The sequence below is a fragment of the Phaethon aethereus genome (genome assembly GCF_964289735.1).
Source record: "Phaethon aethereus genome assembly, chromosome: 3".
In the NCBI taxonomy this organism is placed as follows: Eukaryota; Metazoa; Chordata; class Aves; order Phaethontiformes; family Phaethontidae; genus Phaethon; species Phaethon aethereus.
Window position 1 is genome coordinate 100,110,331 of NC_138576.1, and position 17,829 is coordinate 100,128,159.

The following is a 17,829-nucleotide window of genomic DNA, read 5'->3' on the forward strand; positions in this document are numbered from 1 at the left end:
TTGCATGAGAGCGAGGAATATCTTGATTTTGTAAGGAGAGAAATAAGCACCAGTCTGAACAAAACAGCATGGGAAGCTGTTTCCTAATACATGATCCCTATTTGTCTGCAGTGAGCTGTTTCCTCTATGATACAGAGTAATTCGCGAGTGAGCGACTAACTGATTCACAGCCGCAGCAGAGAAGTGTAAAATTCAAGGGTTCCTCAACATGTGCTCTGGACCTGCAGATAAAAACAAGTCTTGGCGACTTCACTGACATGGCACAAAGTCATGGGGGAAGGGGGAAATCTTGGCAGGGGAGCGTGGGCTACTTTCCTCTTCTCATCCAGATTTAGTGACAAAGTCCCGTGTCCCCCCCGAAAATTACAGTTTCCAATCAAGGAGAAACCTTGATCATCGGAAGGGCGGGAGCGGAGTGAAGGTACACGTTTTCGGGGGACAGTCCTTGCAGGAGTAATTCATCCGGGATCATCCTTGTGAGGATCAATGTGTACTGTACGGCGAATAGCAGAACAGAGGTTACAAACAGGACGGACAGTTTCGGGACATCAGGACAGGGGGAAGTCGCAGGTGGGAGGAATCCGATTTTATAGCCAAGAGCTTCGTCGCCTCTAACGACCCCGCTGTAAGGGACATGGGGTTTCAAGAAGTAGTTTATTATTATTCTGACGGTAGCGATTTCTCCTCATTTGTAAGACAATGATGTGTAATATTCACCGCGGAGCACGGAGGTGGCATTTGAACACACCCCCCCGGCGCCGGGGGCAGGGTTCCCGTTTGCACGGAGCTGCGGCTGGCAGCCTGCGGTGCGCCCGGGGGGGCCATGCCCTGCCGGGTGGCCGGGCCGGGTCTGCCGGGGCTGCCAGGGGTGCGGAGCCCCAGCGGCGGCCTCGGGGCCGGCTCCCGCCGGGCCCGGACCGGGCACCTCCCCGAGCGGCTGCACCCCGTCCGCGCTTTGATCCCATCCGCGCGGGCGGAGAGGTGTTAAGGGACGTTGACAAACTCAACCGACTTCAGGCTATGGTGTTAGAGCAGCCGGCGGGGACGTGAGCACCGGCGACATCGCCCCCGGCTCCACTGGGAACGGGGGCCTGAGCATCCCCGGGCTGGGAGCGGGCAGGGGCAAGGCACGCTCGGGGCGAGGTTTAGCAGGCACCACAAGACCGCTTTGTTTCTGCGATTGCCATCCATAAAACACCTATGCTAAAAATCAGAACAAAGCAGAGCCCAGGTGACACTGGCTGCAAATGCTGGCTGGCGTTAAGGATGGGTACGCTTCGGGGTAATCAAAACAATGTCTCAGCTGATGCCAAATAGGTCTCTTTATCCAGCAGCTAAATCATTTCAAGTGCTGTTTCGGCTTTTTTTTTTTTTTTTTAAAAGCTCCAGATCTACCTAATCTTTCGCCTCCTTCTCCCTCTTTCCATAATTTTCCTCTCTAAGAAAAGCTTGTACGTGTTTGTGTAAAAATGGAGCACGTTGCGGAGAAGGCGAAGGAGAAAAAGCGAGCGCGGTACACAAAAGCTGTAACGCCAGGTAGCCTCAAATATGTCAGTGATACGTATATGCTTATTCTCTCCGAATATTTCTACATCTGGTCGGCAAGGTGTCGGGCTCTGCATCTGCCCACCTCTGTGTGCTCCTGTGGAAGAAAACCCCGTGAAATCGCTTTACGTCTGCCGGTGCGTGTGTATATGTGCGTGTGGGTATACAGGCAGATAGGTAGATAGATTGCACTCACGTAATCTGCCCGTGTCTATCTGGCTGGGAGGATTAGTTATCTCTGCATCTATTGAGAATTAACAAGGGCGAGAGATTATGTATCAACGTACAGACAACGGCTATGAATATGAACCCCTATGTACATAGGTAAGACGGATTCGATCAGCCACTCAGCTGCAAAGCTCTTCTTTAGGGCTGCTCCGTCTCATCCCCTCAAAGCCTTCAGACAGTTTCCTCCGACTGCCTCCACCGGGGTTAAGGAGGAGAAGGCTCGGCGCTGCACACCCTTGCTTTTCACATCCGATGTCTACAGAAAACGACGTATGTCACCGCAGTGCCTGGACTTTGCTGGGAATCGGCAGCTCGCCCCCACGCCCCACCACACACCCCTTTTGTTCCTGGCAAAATAAACATTTCGGAGGAGCTAGGTGTTATGCCAGAGGCGCAGAAGCGGCGGGAGGGCCCCGCGGAGGGGACTGCGCCCCGGGAGCACCCCCGGGAGCCCGGGGCCGGGCCGGGGGTGCTCTAGGCGAGGGGGGCCTTGTCGTGGAGGGAGGGAGCGGGGCGCGCCGGGCCCGGAGGAACGGCGCTGGGGGAGGCGGTAGAGGACAGAGAAGAGGGCGGCCGTAGGGCAGAGCAGAGGGCCGCCGGGTGCGGGGAAGGGGCAACGGCTCCAGCCGGGGCGCCTCAGGGGCAGGAGGGGCGGGAGGGGGGAGCTGTGCGACCGAGGGGTCGCGGCAGCAGGGCCGGAGCAGGGGCCGGGACCAGGCCGGGGCGGCGCACGGCGAGGTCTCCCGGCCGTGCAGGACCGTATTTTGCGGCAGAAACTCTCTTGAGGGCAGACAATGGAGCGGGATGTTTACTGCGGGCGGGAAGACAATTAGCAATTCATCGGGAGAGATGTGTCACCCAAATGTCACGGGGAAGCTAACATGACATCTGTTTTAATGGCTCCGTGCTAATAAACTCCTCTCGAAGGGCGGCTTTGTGGGGACGTCAAAGATTATTTACAGAACGAGTCAGGTTCCAAACGGGCTGAGGCGCCGTCGGTGGCGGCGGGAGCGCGGCGCGGCGGGGACACGGCGCCCGGGACGCCGGGGGGCGGGAGGGACCCGCCAGGGAGGGGGCACCGCGCCCTGGCACGGCCGGACTCGGCCCTCTGGGCCCGCCTCGCCGGGGGCGGTCAGAACTGGGCGGCATCCCCTGACCGAGCCCGTCCCCGGCGCCCTCGTCTCCGCACAGCCCCTGCGCTGGCCGGCCGGGGGGAGGTGGCACAGCAGCTCCCAGCCCGGCGTCCTCCCCCCTGCCACGGCTGGCTGGTCGCAGCCGGTACCCCCGGGGGGGTGCACGTCCACCTCCGGGGCTTGCCTTCCGCTCAGCTTTGCCTGGAGGAGGGGGGAGCCCCCGTCCCGGGAGAATCCTCCCGGTGCGGAGCGCCCCGAAGCAGCAGGGAGCGGCTGCCCCTCCCGGGCCGCAGCCGGGGGGCGCGGAGACGGCCTGGCCGCCGGGACGAAGTTCCTTGGCACCGGGAAGCGGCCGGATTTACACCGAGTGCCACATCCCGCGTTATTGAACACGACACGCTGCAGTAAAACACATAAGTAGACAAACCGAGAGAATCCATTTAGAGCAGTTAACACAGTCTGACTCGCTCACAAGCACACAGTGGGGGGAGACAATTTAATTTCCCTCAAATCCATCCCAAGATTTTTACGTTCAGATTGTCGTTTAGATTGTCGTTCTTAAAAAGAGGAGAGGGAGAAACCTTTCGAGCCTCTGGCCGTTGGCCTGTATTCTTGTGCCTCCTCGATTTTCGTGTTCTGTAAGGCCAGATGGGGAGTGAGAGGGAATGGGAAATAGGCAACTGCCCTTGCAAATACGTCTGTGTATGTGAAGAGAAAATGTGTTTGCGTGTTTCTGTAAATATATATGCACACGTGCATGTGCATGTCTATCTGTAGAGAGAACAGATGCTGAATCTTTTTGAGACAGGCAGAGCGAGCCAATCCAAAAAAGTCTTTAACTCGGGCAAAACCGCCACGGAACGTAATAGCAGGTTATTGCAAACCTGTCTTCGGTCCTTATTAATCGTCCAGATCAAATACATTAATGGATAGCGAGAATGAAAATAGGCTGAGAACCGTCTGGCGTCCTCTCAAGGGCAACGAAAACACGGCACTGACACCGGGTCTGAAGGCAGCAGTGTGCTCCGTAACCTGGAGAGAGGGAGGAGGTGGGTGGGTAAGAGAAAAATTGCCATTGTCAGGAAAACGAAATGTAATTTTAGATGGCCCACGTCTGAGATGAGTAAATAAGCCATGGATCATCTTTGCCTCCTTCTGTCTCCAGGGCTGCTGTATTCCCAAAGAAACGGCGACGGCAGGCGAGGGCCAGCCCTGTGCGTGCGGGGTGACCCCGGGACGGGGGCTCAGCCAGCCCCCGGCCCGGGGGCGCCGGGCCGGGGGTCCCGGGGTCCCGCTTCCCCCGCTCCGCAGGGCCCGGGAGCGGGGGCGGCGGCCCCTCTCCCGCAGCCTGGCACACCTCTTCCCGGCGTGTTACAGACCTGGAGGCGCGGGTCTGCGTCCTCGGGCTCCGACGGGAGCCTCGGCGCCCTCCGCGTAAAGCGCACCGGCCGCTTCCCGGGACGTGCAGAGGCCGGAGTCCCGGGGGCGCGGGCAGCGGAGCGGGGTGACACCAAAGCTGTTCCCAGGCGCCCTTTACTTACAGGGACGCTAGTGCGCATCCACCCGCACACACCAGCTCTGCGCCGCTGCCCGGTGCGTGGGCATCAGTGCCCATGACTGGGGTTTTTTTGGGGGTGGAGGCGAGCGAGGAAGGGCTCCCCAGCTGCTCTCTCCGCTTTAAGCCCTTGCTGGCTGCGCTTCCCCCCGGCGCGCAGTGTGGAGGGGAGGCTGCCCGCCGCGCCGCCGGTGGGGCGGAGGGAGGCAAGGGAGGGCTCCCGCTCTCTATTCCAGCTATTTCCAGAGCTTGGGAGCCCGGTAAACAAAATGCTCTTGCTGTGTCCTCGCGCAGATAAGGCAAGAAGTGGCTTTCTTTAATAATATGATTGAAATGTTAGGGGTATGATGCCTCCTCGTTAGTAATATTGGCTTTGCATGCAGAGCACAATCCCATCCCTCTAGACTGCTTAGCCAAAACAGAGCGTAAACTCTGTAATTAGTAACGTGTTCCATCATTAAAGAGCCCTGCTGAGAATTTCTATTTAATAATGGTCTTAAATTAGTTATGATGGTAAATACTCATCTGGAAATTCAACATCTAAAACCATCTACAATCTGGAAATGCTCCAGTGTTGCTGTAATCTCCTGTAACACAGAAATGACTATCACATTCAACCATCGCATTAGAAATTCGCCTTACCGTTTGGTCCACGAATATACAGTATGGATGTGTTAATTAAGTTAACCCATACACTGTCTGCTTCACAAATATTTAGAAATAAACAATGAAAGCCCCTTTTTAATACGATACAGCCGGGGAGGGCGACGGGGGTGGGGGATATTTGACTCTCGCAGTCGGAAAGTCTTTTGTTTTCCGATAAGGTGGAACTACAACGTCCTCGGGCCTAAGAGTTCACCAACGCACGCCCACGGACACCCACCCACAGACACGCACCCACACCCAGCGCGGCCGCGCTCAGCAGCTCCCCGCGACACGCAGCAGCAGCACCCACGGCTCCTCCTGCCGTGGAACGTGGCTTTTCTCGCTCGCCTCCCGGCTCGGGCGGATCAATTCATACCACAATCTTTTTTTTTTTTTTTTCCTCCTTTTTAAACTGAAAACGGCTCGCTCCCTCTCTGCCGTGTCCCCGGCTATACAAGCGGGGCTTGGCTCCGGCAATCCTTCCAAGAGAGTTTTAAAAATAGCCCAAGGAGGCGCAAGGAAGAGGCAGAGAAATAGTAAATAAATAAATAAAACTGCCCCCCTCCCCCTCGGCTGCAAATGGAATAAAAGTTTCGCAGATAGACTGTGACGCAGGTATAAGTCAGTCATTCAGGTACACTTATCCCCACTGGGGATATAAAGGAAGGTTATTTGTAATAACAATAGAAAATCAGTAACTGAGATAGTTGGGGGTTATGGTAGGACAGAAGTGAGGGGAGGGAAGTATATTTCTGTATTTACCTAGACGTCTGAACGTTTATCCTCTCTAGCACTAACCTTTCATGTTTAATGAATGAATCTGCATTGCAGGGTTGGTTGTGGGGTTTTTTCCTCCTCCATGTGCCGGCTAGTTTTAAATCTGCAAGCACCACAAAGAGGCCGTGATCCCATCTGCCTATGATTCCAAATTAAAGTTCAAACGGACGGCTTACACACTGCTGATCCTGTATCATAGCCTCTCGCGACCCTTCAATTACTATTTAATAGAATTACAGTGTAAAATCCCAACAGTCTTAAAGAATGTTTTATCACAGACTGAAGAGAGAGAGAATATACAGACACCTCCAATGTTATTGAACTGTATTACTGACCTATTTAGATATTAAAAGGAAATATTTAGTGTTCTACAAGATATTACAAGAGCTACTTTAATCTGAAAACACGCATATGTCTACGTATATGTGTGTCGACAACATATATATGTGGGTGTACGTGTGGACATTGTATACACCAGCTCCATCCCATCAGGGTGTGCACACAGCCACACTGCGTGGATGTATGTGCTCACCCGTATACACATGTACACACACCCATGCAAACACACGCGCTCCTCCAGGCCTGGGTGGAAATCAGTGTGTTCCGGTAAACTGCCGCACTACTTTATTGTTGCCAGATATTGCTAAAGAGGTTGTTCCAGTAGGAAAGCAATTTTGCCTCCACTCATGGAAAAATACTCTTTAATTGACCTTATTATTAAATGAACTTCCTCTAATGATGTTTCTATGGGGACAAAAAAGCAAATATTTGCAGTAGAGCTAAATCTCTCTCTAATAGCTAGGACCGGAATTAAAGTCAGTCGCAGTCTGGTTTTAGGTATTGTAAATCTTGACTTCCAGTGTAGTTTTCTTCTTTCTTTTTCGACCTGTTCGGCGAAGGACCTGCCTGCCGCAGGGAGAGCCGATCCTGGCACGTCACCTCGCTTACAGACGGGCGGTTCTAACCACACGCTTCCAGATATTTACATCTACCTTTTCTGTATTCATTGCTCTTTTGCATCTTTCTTCTCTTGCAGTTCCCGAGGTGCCGAGACGCTTTGAAGCCTCTTGGTCTGAAAACACCTTGCTTCCAAAATAAAAAAAGAACCGCGCCGAAAACAAACCCTCACAACCCTCCCTCCCACAGACACAGCAATACAACCCCCTTTAGTATCATTTAATCATAGCTACGTCCCCACAGCCCTGCCTTTCGTCATTACCGTGCCAGAAGAGAATATTTAGCCCGATCGTCGCTAATATGCGTAGTGCTTTTTCCTCCCAACTCTTTCCCCCCCCCACCGCCCCGCGCCTCCCTGCTTTCTCCATCCCTTGGTCAGTTTTGCAACTGGATGGTTTGGCTGGTTTCCCCCTTTTTTATACACCATTTACTAACTTCTGTGTATCGGGGCTCTCTGCGGGGTGCTGATGCGGCTACAGGCCACGGGTGCCCTCTGCATTTTGGACTCGCGTGTGTGTGCGTGTGCCAGTCTGCACACCCGCCTGTATGTGTGTGTGTCCGCTCTAGAAAAAGGCAATGTTTGTCTATCCTCTCCCTACACGCGGAATCCAGGCCAGTGCGGCGTGGAGCTCAATAAGAAACTGCATGAATAAACACGAATAGAAAGTTGTGCTCAGCTAACCGAAGAAATCAGAGCAATACCAGGGCACCAACGTCCACATTTCTTTTCACTTCGGGCTGGGGCAGTAACCTCATCTGGGTATGCTAAAAATTAAGGGCAACGGGCAAGCAGATTCAAGTCCCTCGAAAAGGCAGCTGTAACTGATCGGGCGGAGGGAGCCGGCGAGGACCGAGGGCCGGCAGCAGCCGCGGCCCGGCAGGCACACAAAGGACAGCCCGCCATGCTCTAGGGCTCGGGCCGGCCCCGGGGCGGCCGAAGCGGGGCGGGAGGCAGGCGGGCGGGTGCCTTCGGTGGTCTCCAGACCCCCCCGCCGGGGTGCGGGCACACCGGTAGAGCCGCAAAACCGGAGCTCTTGGGGATGAAGGCAGCGTATAAGCCCCACGGCGAGGGGATGGGCGGCGAGGGGTGTGTGTGTAACTATCGCCTCCAAATTGCTCCCGGAACTGGCTGGTCTCGGCCCGACTTCCGACGGGTGGGGCGTGGCCATGCCCCCGCGGCCATGGGCGGGAGGCGGCGGTGCGGGACAGCGTGGGCCGGGGCAGCGGGATGGCGTGGGCAGGGGGAGCGGGACGGCGTGGGACGACTCCCGGGGAGGCAACGCCGTGCGCTGCCAGGCTCCGGCCATCTGCCTCCCATCCTCCGGCTTTTCGCTTAAATATTGATCAAACGCACTTCAGCTTCCCAGTAATTTCATCTTAATCAACGGCCGAGCTCGGCGCGGATAATAAACTAATGTTGGAGAGGGGCTGTCGATAATGCTCGGCCAGGGGCAGGGAGGAGGCAGCCCTCCAGTTTGGCGGGGCTCGATAGGCCCTATCTTCCCGGGGCAGATGGACTTAGTGGGTGAGAAGGCTTAAACGCAGCTTTTCATAGATTTACACCTCAATCAGCCATTCAGGTTTTTAATGCAAATCCTAAACCAACATCATTTATCCATTACGGAGCCCGGCTTTGAAACGGCATATCATTAACTGCACCCTTGGCACCCTGAAACAGGGCAGGCACCCGCGCCCCCCTGGATGTGTGTGTGTCCCCCACCTACGGCCGCCCCGCACAAAGGCCCGTGGGCTCCGGAGCAGTTCGCCCCTGGGCCTCTGGCCAAAGGGGCAACTTGTTGGGGATGTGGGTGTGTGGCAAATGGCATGGCAGCAAGGGCCCTGCCTGGGAGGCTGGAGCCAGAGGCCAAGTAGGGATGGGGTAAGGCTAAAAGGCGATCTCTGGCCTCCCCGAACAATCACGGCACGACGGGGCAATCTTCCTGAGGCTTAATCAGAAGGAAGAAAAATCCAAACCTATCAGTGTTAAAGCTCAGCTGAGGTAGATCATTGCTGTGTCGGCTTGACGCCTTCTAGCTGTAGCTTCGAGATGCGAAAATGAAGGAAAGGAAAAAAAATTCCAAACTTTCACGCCTCTGAATCCTTTCAGGTATTAAATCCCGTTAAAAATAAAGCAGGATGAGAATGACACTCCTACCAGAGAGGAGCAGAAATATTTTGCTTAAAAACAATGTACCGACATCGAAGATCTCCTTCTTACCTACCCAAACCCGGGGCTGTTTGGAAGGGCTGAGTTTTTTTCCTACAAAGGCCTCTCGGCTGCCTCGCTGCCAGGGGGAGAGAAAGAGCCGCCTGAGCCCAAGCATGAGACCCGTGGGAGAGTGCCGGCCATTGGGGAGCCTTTCGTATCCCCCCCCGGGTAATATTTCTCCCCTCCAAAAGCCACATGGGGGAGGGGAAGAACTAGGTTCATCACAAGACCGGCCCTTCTCCCACCCACGCGGAACACGGGAGCCCTATTGTGTGTGTCGACGTCCGCGCCCCCCCCCGCCGCAAACAAATCCCGTCCATTCCGGTTTCGTACAACCGGACGTTATTTTCTTTTAACTCCCCACTCGTGTTGGCGACAGGGCAGCGGCGCCGTCGCAGCTGCCCGTGGGAGACCCCGCCGCGGAGCCGCGCGTTGAGCGAAGCCCGCGGGGCGGGGGAGGAAAACCCCGACGGGGCGGGCGCTGCCTCGGGCCGTCTGTGTCCTTCCCCGCCGTGGCTCCCGCGGGGAAACGGAGGAGAAATCCACACACACACTCCTACGCAGGTCTCCGCGGCCCAGCGCAGAAACTCTTTCCTGCCTCGGCCGAGGGGGACTCTCACAGCGGGGGGACGCGTCCCCTACGCGCTCGCTGCGTGGACACGCGCGGCTTTTCCTCAGGGGCACCAAAGGTGTATGGACGTATTTGCACATCAGCTTATTCCTTGAAATTGCCTTTCAGTGGCTTGCTCTAAGGTCTCACGCCCGAGGGGGTTCCCCCAGATCCCCAGGTAGCCTTTTGGGGCGGGGGGACGCGAAGGGAAACCCTGGCGCTTCCTAAAGGTTTTACGTAAACCTAGCTCAGACTTCCGCCCATAAAAGGGGAAGGAAGAGGGAGAGAGGACTCGGGCAACACAAAGGTAGATCGGAAGTCCAAATTAGTCTGGAAATGGTCAAGAAATTCCAGGCACGTTTCTCCCTAAACACCCGGTAAGTTTCAAAATTGTATTTTCAAGTAAAAACAAGTTTAGATTTTACCTCTCGTTAATTCGTGGCTGAATAATCTGCCCAGGGCAAAGCAAAACTTTAATAAAAAAAAAAAAACTGCAAAAACAACAGAAAAAGAAAAAGGAAAAAAGAAAGAAAGATGCTGAAATACTGTTAGTCATGCAAATAAAGGCTTCTTTCAGCACATTACAATATACTTCGGATTTGAGGGGAGGAGCTGCGGCCCACTTAGGGCGAGGAGTTTATGTTTTTGTTTTCATTTAAAGCTACAAAACAAACCCCGAAATGTCCTAACCGCTCTCGGGGGACACCCGGCTCTGCAGTCATGCGGCCAGGAGAAACCTTTCGTCTCGGAGGGCACAAAAAAAGAGGCCGGGGAGAGAGGAGGGAGCATGCCGGAGCCCGCGGTGGCGGAGGGGACGCGGAGGGACCTGGCCGTGCCCCGCGCCGCCGCCGCGATCGCAGCCCGCAGCCTCCGCGCAGGGTAGCTCCGTCCCCCTAAAACCCCGCCGGGGTGTCCCGCCGAGCAGGGGAAGGAGGGGAGGGGGGGCGGCGGCGGCGCAAGGGCCGCGCAGCGCTGCGCGCCCCGCGGGACAGCGGCGGGGCAGGGCGCGGGGCGAGGCGCCCACGGGGAGGGCATGTTTTTCCGTGGCGGACAAAAACACCAACATCGCTGGATAGATAAGAAAATGGAATACTGTATTTGATTTAGAAAGTTTGTACATATAGATAAACACGCAGTTAAGGAAACAATAGTTTAAGCGTCCTACGTGGAGTTTAAGAAGAGACCCCCCCAAAGCTGCTATGAAATACTCAAAATAGCTTTTGCATAAGATAACTACAGTTGCACCCTAAGCTTTTTTTTTCTTTTTTTTTTTTTCTATCGCTGAGGTCCCTTTTGAAAACCTAGCACGTCAGATCTTGACAGCTAAGTTTGTGCAAGGAACACCGAGTCAAGGAAAATAAAAAGGAGAGAGAGAGAGAGAGAGAGAAAGGGTGGGAGGGAGATAGACAGAGGGGGGAGGAAGAAAGAAAGAGTAGAGCAAATATCATATACAAGCATTTCTACACATATATTACAAACTGGGAAAATGACCGCATCATTAAGATATACATAATTCATATAAAATTTTGAAATAAAAATAAAAATCTGTTACAGTCATAACTATTCTTTTTCCACATTTATAACCAGTACCCACACAGGCAGTGACAGAAGTGTAGAAAAAAAGGTGCTTACGAATAAAATGATTGTCTGCTGAACAAAAAAACAGAAAATTGCATCTTGGCTGGACCATCACTTGGACTTAAAAAAAAAAAACAAAACAAAAAAGAGAGAAAGGGAGAGGGAGAGAGAAAGAGAGAGAACTAGGACCAACAAAAAAAGGCGATAAACATTTGTTATTTCCCTCTTCAAGGAGTTCCTTTTTAATTTTTTTTTAAAGTTTTGATTTTTGTACAAATTCGATCGGAGTTTGCGTTTGTTTGTCTGGTTTCTGTTTGTATTCCTTTACTATAGAGAATATTTTTTCCCAGATACAAATTTAATCATCATCATCATGCAAGTGGGTGAAATGCGTCCATGGAAAAGCGCAAAGGAGAAATCGTGCTTGTCCTAAAAAGAATACAATTGTCACTTTTGCTTTGTTTTTTTTTTTTTTTCTTTTTATATATATAATAATTATTATTTCCCGCCCCCCCACCCCCCCGCTGCAGCACCAACGTTTGTGACTGTTGAAGTTTTAGCTCCATCTCTTGGTGGTGGTGTTGGCTGACGGTGGTGGTGGTGGATTCTCTGATCCCTGTCTGTTTGTTTGCTATTATGTTTGGGTCGGGTTTGGCCTTTTCTTTCCTCCTGGCTGTGTGTGTGCGTGCATGCGTGTGTGTGTCCTGATTCTAGTTGCCTCGGTTTGCTTTGCTCGGGTCGGGGGAGAGGGTGCTCGGCTGTTTGGATTTGGATTTTTATTTTGTTTGTTTGTTTTCCGATATCATACATCACATTCCGAGTCGCTGGAGGTTACCGAGAGGATGGAGGTGCCCGTCTCGGCTCGTTCTGTCAAACTGGAGACGCTGGTGGTCGGGCTGGCCGCCGTGGACGGAGACTCGGCCGAGCTGTGCGTCGGGCAGCCGGGCTCTGCCAGCGACCGCATGCCGCTCTGTCCTATCGCCTGGTGCTGGAGCCTGCATCGCGCCGGGAGACAAAACAACAGCACAGCCCCTCTCAGACACCGGCCGCCGCCGAGGGGACGGCGCCCGACCGGCCCCGCGCCCGCTCGGGGACACCCTCGGCCCCGGCCCGGCCGTGTGCGGAGCGGCGCGGCCCCCGGCCCGGCGCGGAGCGGCCACCAGGCCCGGCGCGGAGCGGAGCGGCCCGGACGCCGCCCCGCAGCGCCCCGCGGAGCCCGGCGGCGGCGGCAGGGCCAAGCCGAGGGCCCGGGCCGCGCCGCCGGGACAGGCCGCCGCGGGGGCACGGCACCCAGCGCCGACACAGGGCGAAGGGCGGCGGTTTGAAAGGGGACAGGGAAGGGGGAGAAGCGGTTCCCTGCCCCGTTGCTGGAAAAAGACGAGCAGCGCCTTCCCTTTCCCCCGCAGAGCCGTTCCCCCCGCAGCACGGCGGGCCTAGGAGAGAACCGTGCCCCTGCGAGCCCCGAGCAGACGTGGCCGGCGCGGGAAGCTGCAAGGAGCGGGCTGCGGCGGGAGGGAATCGTCCAGGATCCTCATTTTGTGCCCTGGCGAGATTCTGGCTAAATATTTTTTGCAGCGCACGGACAAGTAGCCCGGGCTCTGGAGGAAGGTCCTGCCCCGGGGCCGCAGCGCTGCCCAGAAAATAAAAAAGGGCGATGGTGGAACACGGAGTTTCTCTCCGCTCGAAATTTAAGTCCCTTTTCTATCTGGAAGCCAAAATTCGCTTTAAAGTGCAGGTCCTTTCACCGTCCACACCTAAGGGTACATTGCCGTTTAACATTTTTTTTTTTTTTCAAGAGGCAATAAAGAATTTTTAGGTTCCCTGGCGTGTTGCGAATATTCCTCGGCGCCCGTTTATTCCCCTCAAAACCCAAAGGAAGCCTGGTTCGAGGGTAAGGGCTGAAAATCCTGGGCTGAGCAGCCAGCCACAACCTCCAGCGCCTAGCGCTGCTCGTGGGAATCAAAATACACTCTCCGCTCAACTGCTTCTCACCGGGGTATTTTCTATTTAACTGCCTGCAAAGAACAGAAAAATGTAGCCGGTTTATTCTACATTTCTCATGATTTTAAATTGTCTAATTTCAGCGCCTTTGATTTTTCTCCCATTTACAATTCCTGGTGCATTCATCTGCTGTCAACAGCGTTGAGTCAACAAAAGCATCCGTAGGCAACTTCTGTTTATTTACAGTCCTAAGCTGATCTGTTTTCCATTTAATGGAAATTAAATGGCCAGGCACTTTTAGGTTGCATTTCTCCTACAGAATCTTGAATCAATAGCACCAGTGCTGTAATTAGGAGGAATTTAAGAGACAGCATTTACCAAAACAAGAAGTTTTGTTTACACGCTTACAGCGGTAGCCAAACTTAAATTAAAATAAAAACAGTGTGTCAAGTTGGATTAAGGGTCCGTTTTCATTTGCAAAATAACTTTTACGGAGGGTGACGAGGAAAAAAAAAAAGAAAAAAAGAAAGAAGGATGCCTCGCTTTTATCATGGCAAAGGAGAAATTAAAAAAAAAAAAATTTAAAAAAAGACACCGAGAGACACGCAAATAAATGCAAGCTTAAATGCACAGGAAACACACGACCAGAGGGCCAGGTCGCCATGTGGTGTAAACAGAGAAATGGGGATGGGGGAAAAAACGGAGAGGTTTCCCGATCTCCCGAAGGCTTTTCTCCCTTTTTCTCCCCTTTTCTCCTTTTTTCTCCCAAGGGCTCAGGGGTGTGCGTCTGCTGGCCCCGCGGCGCAGGCGGAGGAGCACGAACAATCGGAGTGGAGCCGCCTGCTCTGCAGAAACCCGCTCTGCACCGCACCGCCCCGCACCGCCTCGCACTGCCTCGGCCCTTCGGCGGGGGAACCGCGCCAGAGCCCGGCCAGACGCAGACCCCGCCAAGCCGGACGCAAACCCGGAGCCTACCGACGCGGCGCCGTGGCATTTCCCGTCCCCCCGCGGCAGCCGCTGCAGGGAGGGAGGCAGGGAGAGCCCGGCTCTGCCCCCGCCGCACACCACACGCACACACGCGGGCGCGGACGGAGCTGCCCACGCCAGAGGGCGAGCCCCAGCCCTTGTCCGCACCCCGGGAGCCCGTGGGGAGGCCAGGCAGGGCTCGGGGAGCGCCTGGCAACTTTGAGCCGAGGCTGGCCCCGGCGCATCCCTGCGGCTGCCGGGAGGGGAGCTCCCCGCCCGGCGCGGGGACGGCTTTCTGCCGGGGCCCGCGACGGAGAGGAGGAAGAGGAGGAGGAGGAGAGAAGAGGCAGAGGCGCGCTGCCGCCCGCCTGTCCCCGCCGCCCCCCGCGCCCCCCGCCCCGGAGTAGGGCCCCGCAGTCCCACTGACCTGTTTTTAGCCGCCGCGGCTCTGTCTCTTTGCCTTCGGTTTTTGAACCAGTTGCCTACTTGCGTGGGGGTGAGCCCCGTGGCCTGAGCCAGTTCCCTTTTCTTGCTGGGGTTGGGGTAAGGGTCCTGCAGGTACCACTCCCTCAGGAGGCTGCGAGTCCTCTCCTTGAAGCAGTGCGTCTTCTGCTCGCCATCCCAAATGGTCCTCGGCAGCGGAAACTTCTTCCTCACCCTGTATTTATCAACTGGCCCCAGCGGACGACCCCTCAGCTTCTCGGCCTCCTGGTAGTGCGCTTCGAGCCACATGGCCTGCAACTTGCCGTGGGACTCCTTGGTGAATTTGTGGTTCTCCAGGATGTGGTAGAGGTCTCGGAAATTGCCCGTGTGGAAGGCCACCACCGCCCGGGCGCGGAGGATGGACTCGTGCTTGTTGATGGCCTCGCATGCCCCCGGCGCCACCGGCAGCGACCAGAGGAACCTCCCCAGCCTCTCTATGTCTCCAGTCTCCTCCAGCGTCTCGCAGACGCTGGCCACTTGCTCCGGGGAGAAGTTGAGCGTGGGCAGCTGAAACATTGACAACTCTTCGTGGGGTGCCCGGGAGCTGCCGCCTCCACCGCCGCCGGCACCGGGGCTGCAGCCCGAGCCGCTGCCGCTGCCGCCGCCGCCGCCGCTGCTGGCGAGAAGGAGGGAGCGGTGGTGCGGGTCGGCGGCGAAGTTTGGCAAGAAGAAATGGGTGGGATAAAGCTCTAGCGGGGACCTGAACACCATGGGATGACCGGGGAGAGGGGGAGATAAATCAAGGAGAAAAGAAAGAAAGGGAGGAAGAAGGGAGGAAAGGGCACACGCACCGCGCACGCATCCACACCCGCACACGCTCACGCAGCCACATAGAGGCACGGGGGCACACACACGCACAGGCGGACACACGCGCACACACACACGCGCACACACACACACACGCACTCACACACACCCGGCCCCGCGCCGCCGCCGAGTCAGGATTCAGTGATTCAACAGCAATCGCCCTAATGACAACAGCCTCATAATATCTCCCCTAAATCCACAGTGAGTGCAGCGCCGAAACATTTTGTTTCGCTTTTCTATTGGTCTTCTGAGTGTCGTTGTGGCGTTGCCATGGCAGCCCCTGCCAATCACTGTCAGCCCTGCCAATCATTACGGAGTACGTAAGGAAGGTTTTTACCACTTCGCCCAAATGCACGGGGGGGGAGGGAAGCGGGGAGGTTGGTGGAAAAGCCTGGTTGTTTTTTGGTTTTTTTGTGTTTTTTTTTCCTTAATCTTTGCAACTCCTAATCTCAGCACTTCCCCTTCTCTCTGCCTCTCCCCCCTCCCTCTCCACACCCCTCCTAAATAAGGGATCAAATAATGCGAAAAGCAGTGTGCCCATATTTGTTGAATGGGATGAGCAATTAGAGGGTGGAATATTATTGTGATCTTAACGAGCCTCGTTAAAGCTAAAGGAGATATGGGGGGAAAGTAAATGGGCCAGGCTGGGATACGCGTCTGGATAAAGGGCTCCTAACTGAGACAATTTACACATGATTTGCACGTAGTTTCACTTCATTCTGCCTATCTGAACACTAATAGTGCCGGGGAAGAAAAGAAAGATGAGATCATTAGACCCATCCTCATGCCGGTGACCCTCCCCGAAGCAGGCACATACAGCACAGCCTGGGCTTAGCCCTGGTTCCCCCAGCAGCCTCTCTCCTCCCCTCTCCCGCTCCCTGCCCCTCTCCGCGGAAGGAGGGATCCGCTACCCGCGGAGGAGTTCCGTGGAGGCTCCGCCGGGAGCCGCGCAGGGTGCCCAGCCCGGACCGGCTCTGGCCGCCCCGGCTCCGCGCCCGGCTGCGCGCCCGGCTCCGCGCCCGGCAGCGGCGGCGCCGTGCTCGCTGCCTCCCCCGTCCCGCGCCTTGTTTCCCCCGCCCTCCCTCTCCTTCTCGCCTTCCCTTTCCCTCTCCTTTCTCTTCCCTCTCTCCACTTTGTTTTTCTTTCATGCCGGCTCCCCTCCTCCCTCCCGCCTCACCCCCTCCTCGCCCCTTCCTCTCCCCGGAGCCCCGGCACGGTGCGGGGCAGGTTCTCGCCCCCAAACCGCCGCGGCTTTGCACCGCACCTCTCCTTTTCCCCGTAATTTCTGACGCGAGCTTGCAGGGCTTCTGTGCGGGGAGGCGAGCAAAAGCGGGTTTGAACCCAGATTTTTTTTTTTTTTTTTAAGTTGGAGTAAGGAAAATCTCTGTGGCGATTTGAGTCCATACCTCAGTAAGACCTAGCTGGGTCGCCAGACCTTGCTACCATGCAACTATATTTATTATTAGGTATGTTGCTTTTAAGAAGATTTAATCAGCATCTTGAGCTGGTAACTCTTTTGTTTAGTTTCTGTAGCTATGGAAGTGTGATTTACAGAGATTTGTACGGGTCATGGACATCTTTCCAGACTTACTGTGTATATTTAGACAGGACTTTGCTTGGTGTTAAAAAGTGTATATTTTGAATAGGTTCACACACAGTAGCAAACAATACCGACATTGTAAAGGCATGTACAACGAGTATTGAAACGCAGCATCCAGACTTCAACTAATCTGCCCTCAATAAAGCTGAAATAATTATCCTAAGCCGCCTTTCTAGAAGAAAAATCATTGAGGAATTCAAAACTTTTTTAAAGATCTTTTCTGCATTCCGATGGAGATCGAGGGGTGAGGCTTGGAGCCCAAACTGCTTTCAGACATCAATGGAGGGAAGGGGGGGGGGAGAAGAGAGATATTACAATTAAAATGTGAAAACATAGCGTGACTTGCCCTATCCGAAGGATAATAATAATACTGCTATGGGTGGTAGAAGTTCTTTAGCTGGGCTCCAAACTGGTTGTGATCCTTTCACAGCGCACTCCTCGTGAAATAATTCCAAGTGGCAGATGAATAGGTCCAGTTGGAAGAGCTGCTGGACTGGAAGAAGCTCGCTGTATTACACATTCATCTGATTTCCACTAAACTGTCATCGGTGAGCTACATGGCTTCATAGTCCTAATGGAAATAACTCGCCCTCTTAATTTTTAGTGATCTGCTTAAACACTTCTGTTAACAGACTTGGGGAAAACTTTTTCCCCCCACTCTCTCCCTCCCTGGCTGATATTTCCAGTTGTGCAGCTAAGGAGAGAAAGAGGCTTCTCAGCCCCTCTACAAATCGACTTGGAGGTATTAATTGGACAACAATATGTTTAGCCAAAGATTTTAATACACACACACAC

At 54.6% G+C, this 17,829-nt stretch overlaps 1 protein-coding gene across 1 annotated transcript; it reads right to left on the minus strand.

Annotated features, from left to right (window-relative positions):
• Positions 1-9,260: 9,260 nt before the first annotated feature.
• SIX3 (SIX homeobox 3) lies at positions 9,261-17,309 on the minus strand. The gene is made up of 3 exons (XM_081998126.1): positions 14,572-17,309; positions 12,073-12,232; positions 9,261-11,666 (listed from the first exon to the last, which is right to left on the minus strand). Exons 1-3 carry the CDS (start codon positions 15,336-15,338, stop codon positions 11,565-11,567), a joined length of 1,029 nt encoding a protein of 342 aa, XP_081854252.1. The 5' UTR covers positions 15,339-17,309; the 3' UTR covers positions 9,261-11,564.
• Positions 17,310-17,829: the final 520 nt, after the last annotated feature.